The 10,965-nt window shown below is 50.5% G+C and overlaps 1 protein-coding gene across 3 annotated transcripts in view; it reads right to left on the bottom strand.

The window, feature by feature from the left end:
• Positions 1-1,310: 1,310 nt before the first annotated feature.
• The window catches only part of RHOC (ras homolog family member C), a 35,134-nt gene continuing 25,479 nt past the window's right edge, over positions 1,311-10,965 (bottom strand). For 2 of the 3 annotated variants that reach the window (XM_048826731.2, XM_048826732.2), the window contains 4 exons: positions 7,259-7,416; positions 6,526-6,646; positions 4,026-4,156; positions 1,311-3,428 (listed from right to left, as the gene is read on the bottom strand). In XM_048826731.2, the coding sequence (XP_048682688.1) occupies positions 3,255-3,428; positions 4,026-4,156; positions 6,526-6,646; positions 7,259-7,414 (582 nt within the window). In that variant the 5' untranslated portion in view covers positions 7,415-7,416 and the 3' untranslated portion in view covers positions 1,311-3,254. The remainder of the gene's footprint in view (positions 3,429-4,025; positions 4,157-6,525; positions 6,647-7,258; positions 7,417-10,965) is intronic. The other variant, XM_048826733.2, reaches the window with a different exon arrangement.

Genomic DNA, 10,965 nt, shown 5'->3' with positions numbered 1-10,965 from the left:
TCTGGTGAGGGATTCCCCGGCCGGCCATGTCGCTCCTCTGGGGCTCAGCTGGAACGCCAAAGCCTATGTCTCCCGCGGAGGAGAGGTGTTAGGAAGAAGGAATTGAAGTGGCAGCAGTCAGGGGAAGGGGCACTGGTTTTCCAGCGGCTTGTGTGCAATGACGGGCTGCTCACAGCAGCTCCCCGTCTGTGACTGGAGAAGTCTCACTTGACAAGCATGTTGAGTACAGCACACAGCACTGTGTCACGCATCAGGCAAGGCTCAGCAGCTCTCCAGTGTCACTCTCACGGCTAGCTCCCTGGGGCCAGTGACTTGTGAAAGGAGAAGGCACCTGGGGAAGGGCCTGTCTACGCTGCAGTCAGGTTTAGCAGCAGCACATGTAGCCATAGCCGAGCTAGGCAGCACCGACAGCAGGGACTCCAGCATGGCCACACCAGCCTACCTCGGGTCCTCCCACGGGCAGCAAGCCCCACTGCAGTGTGCTGCGATGGGCACCAGGCTGGTCACCGCTCTCACAGCGCCAGTTCAGCTGTGGGGGGAGACCCTTGCTGGTAAGAGGCTTTGGCTCATGGGATGTTTATGTTGAGCAGCAGTAGTTAGGGAGCACAGGGTCTCTTTCCTTTGCTCACAGCCCTGAACTCCCCTTCTCCCAAAGCCCTAGAGGAGCTGTGCATGGCCCACCGCAGACTAGGAATATGCTGCTCTACGGGAACAGGCACCCAAACCAGAGGGGGGGTGGGCAGTCAGGCTCATCTCAGACAGTTCACAAATAATTAGCCCCCAAATGGGCAGGGGAGGTTATCTGAGACTAACCCAGCACTGACAGCGCATTCATTCACCCATGCAGCAGACACACAAAGGTATCAGGTTTGCCTTACGCTAGGCATTTGTACTGCTTTCTATCTCCACTCCTGCTGGCCACAAACAGGACAGGGCAACAGAAAGGGCTGTACTGTTCCCCAAGGTGCATTCTGGGCATGATGCAATGTGGTATTTCTTCATTTCAAACATCCTTCTTCTCTCTGCTCAGAGGGAGGAGAGAGGACAAAGTCCTGGTGCCCGCAAATCCTGTCAAAGATCCCCTACTCTAAACCTGACATCTTCCAAACATTCAGGCTCACGATTAAAGCAGGCAACAGCATCAGGATGCTCCAGGTCTATTTGCCCGGCCTGAACGTACATGTGCATTTGCTCCCCCTGCTCAGTGTCGGGGAACTAGGGAGCATTTCTAGAGTGTGGACAGAACATTCCAAGAGCCCGGTTTTCAATCAGAAAATGCCATTTCACAAAAACAAGACTGCCTGTGGGAATGCAGCTGCTGGTGAAATTTTATTGAGAAAATGTCAGAATGAAGTGTTGTGACGGTGCCCAAATGTCCCAACTGACATCAGATCGGAACTGCTCTTTTTTTAAAAATCACTTTTTGAAACAGTCAAAATTATAACAATGTTTTGACTTTATCAAAGGGTTTTTATCAGTCGAAAAGTCAGGTTTGGTTTTTCAGTTTGGTTTTGTAGAAAGTTTCAAAGTGTTTTATTTGTTCCAATGCGGAAAAGGGAAGAGATTTCGGTTTCCCTATCTCATGTGAGCATTGGGTGAAACCCCATTGCAGAAACCGCTGGCGTACTGGGGAGTTCCCAGCAGAGAATCAGCATGAGGTGTTGCAGAGGATAACCACTGTTAGCTGTGCAGAACAGACACCCACTGTGCTTCTTAGGGAAGAAAGCTGAGCCACCCCATTTCCTATGGCCCAGCCTGGAACAGCGTTTACATAAGGACTCTGACCAAACCACTCATGACATTTCCTTTAGCATTTCGTCATCGTGGAACTCGCCTCCCCAGAGCAGCTCAGCTGTTCGGTTTCCGTAACGTGCCCAAAGTGCTCAACCCCTGTGCTGGCAGGGGATGTAGAATCCTCCCATCCCTCCTGTCTTAGTTGTAGCTGGGCATCCTCCCCTCGGCCCGACAAAGCAGAGGTGGGGAACCTCAGTCAAACAGGGTGATTAGAACTAGGGCTTGAAAGAAACTGAAAGATGCAATAGGCAGCCTTTGCCCCTCTCCAGGCCGTTTGCAGGGCGCTCAGGGTGCATTAATGAACACCAGCCTGTGAAGCAAGTATTTCTGACTCTTATTTTGCAAACAGGGTGGCCGAGGTAGGAGGCACTGTGCCTAAGGTTAGGCAAGTTATGGACAAAACCATTGAATTTCGTCCACAAGAACCAAGAAGTCCTGACTGGCAACTCCCTGCTCTAGCCCCTCAAGCCAGCTGCATGGCATGGGGATAAATGAAGACCATCCCCAGGAAGCTAGAGGAGAGGGGAGCAGGAGACCCGAGAGGTCTGTGTGCATGGGGCAGAATAATGGTGCACAAGCGCTAAGTTACGGTTATTAAAATGCCAATTTGCATTTATTCTCCCAACTATGCATTTTAATGTACAAGACGACCCAGCCAATGGTTATTTTACAAGGCCGTACTTTACTTAAAGAGGGTAAGAGGACACCACCACAGGGCAGGTCCAAGGGGAAAGCACAGCAGAGGGCATTTCTGAGAGCAGCAGAGCACAGCTCCTTGCAAAGCACTGGTGGAATCGGGCAAGGCTCTGAGTGCAGACAGAACAGAGACTGCTTTGGTGAGTCTGTGTACAAAATGCAGGTGGGTGTGCTGTACACCTTAACCAGAGGGAGAATCCAAACCCCCCTGGAGCTGGAGCCACTGAACATCTTGGCTTGGAGAGAAAAACACAACCAGGATTCCAGGACAGGAACACACACCCACAGGCAAGGATTAGAACAGACTGTGTCAGAGCTTCCTTATTGTGCAGAGTCTAATGGAACAGTATGAAGGCAGAGATTAAATATTGCAGAGAATCTGTACAGAGCATCAGACAATAACAGGGGATGAGGGATTAGTATAAAATGGGACTGAAGTACAACACTGAGAGCTACTCAAATGCACTGTATGGTGTATACAAAACAGAAGTGTCTGCCGAAGATGTTTGGCCCTTCAGAGCCCAGGACCGGCTTAGGAGGACAGTCCACGCATGGCACAGAGAAGCAGCACTAGATGCCTCCCCGTACGTGCTTCAGGTAGTGGGTTTTGGGCAGTGGGGTGCAGGCCACATTGTGTTCTCTAGACATCAGACCTAACAGCGCTTTTCCCATCCTGTACCCCGTTCACACACATGGGAGGGGGGGTGCAGGAAAAGACAGATACAGTACAGATGGCAGTCACCTTCTTCACGGGCATTGCCGCTTTACAGGAGTGGGCAGCCTTTACGCTTCTTGTTTTTCCTGACTTGTAAGCCGGCCCGAGTGGCCATCTCAAAGACTTCCCGCACGCCATCCTTCGTCTTGGCAGAGCACTCGAGGTATCCAAAGGCGTTGATTCTGTTAGCCATGTCCCTCCCTTCCTCCGGCTTCACTGGCTCCTAAGAGTCATTACAAAATAAACCTTTAGAATGCGGAGTTAAGCAAGCCAGACATGCAGTCAGAGAGGCGCCGCATCTCTAGGTCCTGATACAACCATGACTACTCCTATCTGAGTGCCTCCCTCTTTGGAAGAGCAGTTAGGATCGTCTCTGGAAATGCTTGAATATCCTGCACCTCTCAGAGACCGGGATTCTGCTGGAACATTAACAAGGCAGCAACAGCAGTCAGTAAACCTCCGCAGGAGTAACTGCACAGCTGGGAAAGGCATCAGCAGGTCAGTCTGGGCTGAGCCAAGGGATTGCCCTGTTACTGTGGAGCAGGGATCACCATTGCCTCGTGCAGAGGCAGCTGCTCTCAATGGGCAACCACCCTCTACCCCTCAATGCACGAGAGGCTCCAGGGCACTCTGAAAGAGGAAGTTACAAGTAGCTGCAGGCCTGACTTATCCCCACAGAACATGCCTGACCCCAGATGCACTGCGGTTGCCATGGGGCTACGCAGCACAGCAAGAGCAGCAAACGTGTCTGCACAGATGTGGTGGAACTTTCCTTTAAGGGATGCTGGCATTGCCGCTAGAGGTGATGTAGCCCCTTTACCTGCTTCATCTTCGCTAGCTCCCTCCGGGTGTGCTCATCATTCCGTAGGTCCTTCTTGTTTCCGACCAGGATGATAGGAACATTAGGGCAGAAGTGTTTCACTTCCGGAGTCCACTTCTCAGGAATGTTCTCTGGAAAAGCCAAGCACAGGTAAGGACTTTGCACTGAGCTGACAGGGCTTTTTAAAATCATAGCAACCCCCTTGCAGGCCAGGCTACCACTGCTGCCTTCCTACGACGTTATAAAAGGCACATGTTTTAGGTTCTTTCCTGGAGAAATTTTACTGCTGAGCTGCACAGGACAGAGATACAGTGAGAGCCTTATCCGCACACCCTGACGGCTGTGTCATTAGCAGAGAGGCTGGGTCCTATACCCCCATCACAGCTTCAAGCGGACACTGCTCTTCACACCACTGAAAAAAGCGTGAAGAAAAATCTCCACCCAAACCCCAGCAGCATCGCTAATGACACCCCTACAGACATGGCAAACAGAAGGGCCTTCAGAGAGCGAGAACATGCCAAGGAGCTGGGGGAAGGGAACAGACACTCATGAGGTCTGATTGCCAAGTGTGGTAGAGGGACAGCATCATTTGCAATTAGCCGCCATTTCCTTGTGAAAAGGAGCACTGTAGTCCCTCTCTCCCTGATGGACAGGACTGCAGGGCACGTGAGCAGGATGTGGTACGATCATGCACGGGCCTGCAAGCCAAATGGGGTGGTTTAGCAAGAGCTGTAATCACAGCTGTGACAGACAGTTGTTCATCCATGAGCAGGGAGGAGGGGACTTCTCTTGCCAGTGGCACCAAGGCAGCCAATTCCTCCTTGGTCCAGAGAGTCCCACTGCCAGGCCCCCTCCTCCCTCCCAAGCAGCTGATGAGACACTGTACCAAGCAGAGAGCCCTCTGGGAAACATCCTCACACCTACCTTCCCTCAAAGCCTCTGCCTGAACCTGCAGCCTGCCAAGCACAGCAACTTACTGAAATGGAAGCCTGAAGATTTGGGCCTTATCTATGCTCACAAACAGCCCCGACTCAGCAGTGATGCAGTGACACCAGTTACTGCATTGGGGCCATTCTTGAGCGTAGACAAGGCCTTAGCAGTGATTGAAGTAAGTTACACAACAGGTTCCCCAGGAGAAATTTCTTTTTCTTTACTATGAAGAAGCGTCAAAGGAAAGTAGATCATCTGCCACAAAATATCCAGGGTCAGGGAGAACCACAGGCAGCCAGGAATGGAAGTCAGAACTCCCCTCAACACACCTGCTTTAACGAAGGCACTGCCAGCATGTGAATTACACATTGCCAGTGCAGCAGGTAGGAGAGGAGCAGAATCATGTCCTCTTCAGCACAGGAGATCATTGCTACGGAGGGAGAGATCCTCTTCAGCACAAGCACCAGCTCCCCTGGGTTTGGACTAGATCTTCACAATGTCAGGACAACCAGACTGGATACTAGATTTAGCAACAGAGCTCTGGTTTGCTGGCAAAACTGTGCTCCTGGCTCCACTTTCCTACGGCCTTCTCGTGGGCTGTGAAAAGACACTATAACCCTGCTGAAAGCCAGGAATTTGTTGGGCATGGAGCGCCTGAGAATGGAGCAGAAGTGCCACAAGGTATCTGCACTTCTGCTCCTGCAGGTTTCACTCTAGTCACCTAAGGCAGGCTGCAGAAGGGGCTGGTGGGAGTTCTGGATAGACTGCAGGCCTCATCTTCTGGGATCTCTTTCTGGCAGCATAAGCAAACGCACTATATATAAGAGCAGGGTAGGTTTTTGCTGATGCCCAGAGCAGGACAGAGAGCGCATGATACGCCCTTTGGCTACAGGGGAGACCAGGCCGAAATCAAGACCTGGCAAGTGACTAGTGCTAGCTCAGACACACAGCTCTCTTCAGGAGCCCCAGCCATTGTCAAGAACAGCTGAAGCATTTTGGCCCCCAGGCCCTATCCCTGAAAGCCAGGACAGAGTATCCGCTGGAATTCGCCCTGACATTGCCAGACAATACCTGGATCTGCCAACACCTACATTGTCAAGTGTCAGACTCCTCTCTATCCACTTGGGTTTACACCCAGGTGCTGCAGAAGGAATGAGCGGCGAGGGCATGGGGCGGGTTGGGCAGGGCTCCATTTATTTTGCAGCTGAGGAGGTTGCACGAGGAAGGAGTTGACTTGCAGAAGCCGAGCAGGAGCGATGCCGTGACATTCTAAGTCTGAGTGCCGAGTTTGTTTGCTAACAAGAACTTTTCTGTTCCTCTCCAGGCTATTCTAGGCTTTCGGCCAGACTCATCTCTGCAGACTGCAAGCAGAGCGCTCTCAATCCAAGCCTAGGCTTAATGGTTTTGGAAGAACATGTTGTTAATAGTCCTGTTTAGAGTGAACTTCACCCCTGTGCAGCGGGCCAGCAGCAGAAGGCCCACCCACTTACCAAGTGGCTTTGTGCATAGCAGTGAAGTTCAGTCTAGTTCCTAAACCCCACGTTTGTTTCCCTGGCCCCAGTGATCCTACCTAAACTGTCTGGGCTGTCGATGGAAAAGCACATGAGAATAACGTCTGTGTCTGGGTAGCTGAGGGGCCGCAGCCGGTCATAGTCTTCCTGCCCTGCTGTGTCCCAAAGGGCCAGTTCCACCTAGAGAAGGAGAGATTTAAAGAAGGCAGCAGCATACCAGACGACCCCCCCCCCGACCCCCAACTGCCTCAGGCTGTAATGATGGCAATTCTCTCTGGCAGGGAAGCAATCCGTTTTTCTCAGTTAAGACAATTAAATTGCTTTGCTAATTCTGGTAGATTTAAAGGTGACCAGGCAATGCCCCTTCCCTAATCCATGTCCGTGGGCCCACCCTGCTGAGCTTGCCACTGCATGCTGGGTTGAGGAGGGCATTGCTGGAAGCAGCCTGTCGGTCTTTGCTTCTCTCTTCCTCCCCTGCTGAAAGGCCTTTCCTCCTCTCAGAGGTACTGGAGAAAAACGGTAAATAGCCGAGACCTCGAATAGTCTCAACAGTAATGCCTGGCACAGGGCTTGAGGAGCCAGGCTGCCATGGCCAAAGCATTGGGACAGGGGGATGAGTTGTGTCACTGGACAGACGGCATGGCAAGAAGCGGGCAGATGGAGGGGAAGCGAGCAGATCTGCTGAGCGCACGGCAGCTGTAGCTGAAGAGTCCCTCGTGCAGAGACTGTCCACGGCTTGAGAATACAGGCGCTAGGCAAACGCAGATGGCCCAAGACCCCCAGGAAAGTTACCTGCTTTCCATCTACTTCGATATCAGCAATGTAGTTCTCAAAGACTGTCGGCACGTAGACCTCAGGGAACTGGTCCTTGCTGAACACGATCAGCAGGCAGGTCTTCCCGCAAGCGCCATCTCCCACAATCACCAGCTTCTTTCTAATGGCTGCCATTGCTGCAGAGACAAGAGCAAGGTGAGCCACAGCCCCCAGGAAGGCCAACGGCACAGCACACATTGCTCATTTTGTGCTGCTCTCTTATGGGCCATGCAGCCCTGTGCATTTAAGTGCAGCACCAAGATTTGGGCTCCACATCAATGCCAGAACTCAGTGTGGGGCTGGTTTGGGGGAGGAGGGTGCACTGCAGATCCCCTCTCCCTGATGGCACATAACAGAGGTTACTTTGCCCCACCACTTGCAGAAGTCCTTATGGCACACTTCACTGCCAGTCAGGAGTAAGCCCAGGGGCCTAGCCAGATTCTGGTAGGCAAGTTACTGCACTGCACAGAACACCTGTCACGAGCCTGAGCATTCCCAGCATTGCACATATCCACGTTGCTGCTTTTCAAACGTGCTTTGGATCCTTCTGAGCACGAGAAGTGGGTCTCAAATTTTGGGGGTACAATCATCAGGATAGGCCACACGGCTTATTGCTTGTGTCCCATTATGAATTCTGGGTACATCGTGGATTTATAGACATTCACATGAAAGAGCCCAGAGTCTGGGAACTCTATAAATCCAAACAGTCAATAAAAAGAGCTGACAGTGCACTAGTTTTTAAAATGCAACTTCCTGGCTACATCCCCGTGCACACAATCTTTCTTGGTCTTTTCGCAAGGTCAGTAATATAGTTAGAGAAAGGGAGTCATGAAGTAATGGGATAAAACCCGACCAGCCTTTAAAACTAGTCTTGATTTAGAAGATCTTCAAGTAAAACAGTGAAGTTATGAACTGCTTCCATTTGCCAGGAGGGCACAGCAAACATGAGCTCTACAGGGTAAGAAAGCAAAAGCAGAATATCATTGGTCAATTCCCTGCTGGTGTAACGCCACTGAAATAAACAGGGAATCTAGCAGCATCACTCTGGATTTCTGTAAGTGAACCTGCTGGGTAGTGCTTAGTATCTACCCTCCTCCCAGATTATGAGCAAAGATTCCTATATGCACAAGAGGCAAGGAACATGAGGCATAGTCAGGATTGGACCAGTTTAGATGGAGTCTCAGATATCACTTCCAATACAAAACAGCTGGTTACTGCTCAATACTGAGGACTCCAAGAATTCCAACTCTTAAAATTAGATTCAGTGTCTATGCCAGAAGACGGATCAAATGCCTGACTTCAGTCAAGTGGCCAGCAGTAAACAGAGAGCCAAGGAAATGGCAAGTGACTACATCAACAGTGTAGACAGAGGATACAGGTCCACGCTGGGTGATAAAGTGAGGTTTTATTCCTGGAACACTTTCCAGCCTTGCCTTTGAACACAGACTTATCAATCCAGAGACAAGGAAGGGCTAAGCAAGAGGCAGTTTTATTGCCCTCTACTGAGGCCTGGTCTAAAAAGTTAGGTCACCCAGCTACCTCACTCAGGGGTGTGAAAACTTCGCTCCCAGGCATGGTAGTTAAGATGAGTTAACGGCTGGGTTAACCTCTCCAGGGATTGTATTACCTGCGCTGACAGAACCCCTCCCATCAGCTAGGCAGTGTCTATGCTGTAGCATTTCAAGTGTAAAGAAGCCCTGAGTGAAAGTAACGTATGAGAAAAGTGCCACGGTGACAATTCAAGAGACAAACTCACTTCTTCTTCACCACAGGTGTAACCTGTGCAGTGGCACTGAACGCTCTCCCCACACCACACCTTGCTGACCTGGAGCACACCTTCCACTTCCTGTTTTCCAAAGGTGACTGGGCAATTCATTCTTTATCTCCGTTCAGTTCTTGAGTCTACCCAGCTTGCTAGCAAGGGGGACAGCTACGCCACTGCGATGGTGGCCCACAAGGAACTGGACTGAGCCATTTCACACAGGGCCCTGAGCAGTAATGGGCACAAATAGCAATCAAAGCACATTGATTATTAAAGTTGGGTGGAAAGAAGAGCACCTTAGACAAGTCTGTTAGAGCTGCACAGATGGCTGCTGCTGCTAGAGAACAAGTCATGAACTGATCCACAGGTCTGCAGTGCAGAGCCGGGCACCTAATACCACTATTCTGAAGGGAAATACTGTGCAACGTTCATGGGAGGTGACTTTGCTCTCTGCCTAGACAGCAACCCTTGCATTCGCTACAGAGGCGAGGCAACCCCTCCTGGAGTCCCCGGGGAGAGGAGGTTCCAATCTGTACAGCCCATAAGCGCGACTGCTGTTTGCCTTGAAATGCCAAACTGCACTGGGCCACCAGCTGCCCCAGTGTCCCAGCCTGTGGCTAAATTTTGCACACCCTTATCTGGATTTGAATAATGACAATGAGCACCCATCCCCAGCTCCACATTTACATAAGGATTTACATACGGTTTGTGCCTGCCCTTGTAACTGCACTAACCCGGGAAGTCCGAAAACCCTCGCTCTACTAGTGTACCCTTGATACTCAGAAGTATCCAAAGCACATTACAGTGCAATCTCTCACATCACTCTGTCTAGAGATACCACTCAAGGTCAGGCCCCAGGCTGTGCCACCATATTAAAAGACAAGGTCCCTGTGCTGAAGAGCTCACAGTCTCAGTCCTAAGGGCTGGTTTACACGGAGAACTTACATCGGCATCACTACATCTCTCAGGGGTGTGAAAAACCCACATGTAGTTACGCTGACCTCACCTCCCGGTGTAAAGCAATGGAAGAATTCTTCTGTCGACCTAGCTACTGCCTCTCAGGGAGGGAGGCTGACTATGCAGAAGGGGGAACCCCTCCCGTCAGCAGAGAGCGTGTCTTCAGTGCAGCATTACAAAAGGGCAGCCACAGCCGTGCTGCTACCGTGGTTTAACTGTAGACACGCCCTTAGTAAATTTTGAGGACAGAGGTTTGACCTGGTGCCTTGTTACCTACCCAATGGGTCGGAAGTCAGTAGAAACAGTATGTTCTGCTCATACTGTGGCATCTGTGTATGCATGTCATGTCACATGCATCATCAGAGAACCCGTCTGTTTTGCATCTTTTTGCATTCACGAGAACTTGTCACACAAAATGCCTATTATCTGTTGCATAGTGGCAGAAAGGATTTAACAAGCTGAATCCATTTTAACATGATGAGCAAATTATTCTCTCCCCCCCCACCTTGAAAAAAACAAAGTAATGATTAAGGTAATTAATTGCCTTACACTATGAGATTGTGTTTCTAACCTCCCACTAAAAGCTCACTTGGAACACACGAATGGGCTGTCTTTCAAAATAAGTGTGTGATTAACTGATCACATAAACGTCACCACATCACAGCCTCATCCTGACTGAACAGTAATTATTTCAGTTACCACAAAATAAGCCTGTAGTGCCATGATGTAATAACTCAAGACCCAACATGAATAAGCATTTCTACTTGAGGAATGTCCACCAATCAGCTGTACAAGCTGCTGAAGGGTGGGGGCTAGAGGCATTCATGGAGTTAATTCACAGAAAAACCAGTTGATATTCCCAGAATTAGCTGAGAATCTCCAGATAGCCACATTTAGGGGTCGAATAAGCTCCTAGAGCTTTTCAGAGGACACCCAGCCTCGTTTGAGGTATGTGTTTCTTGCACCA

This window comes from Caretta caretta, chromosome 21, assembly GCF_965140235.1.
Source record: "Caretta caretta isolate rCarCar2 chromosome 21, rCarCar1.hap1, whole genome shotgun sequence".
NCBI classification, from domain to species: Eukaryota; Metazoa; Chordata; order Testudines; family Cheloniidae; genus Caretta; species Caretta caretta.
Note: the sequence above shows the minus strand (reverse complement) of the source record. Positions and strands in the feature narration are given on the sequence as shown.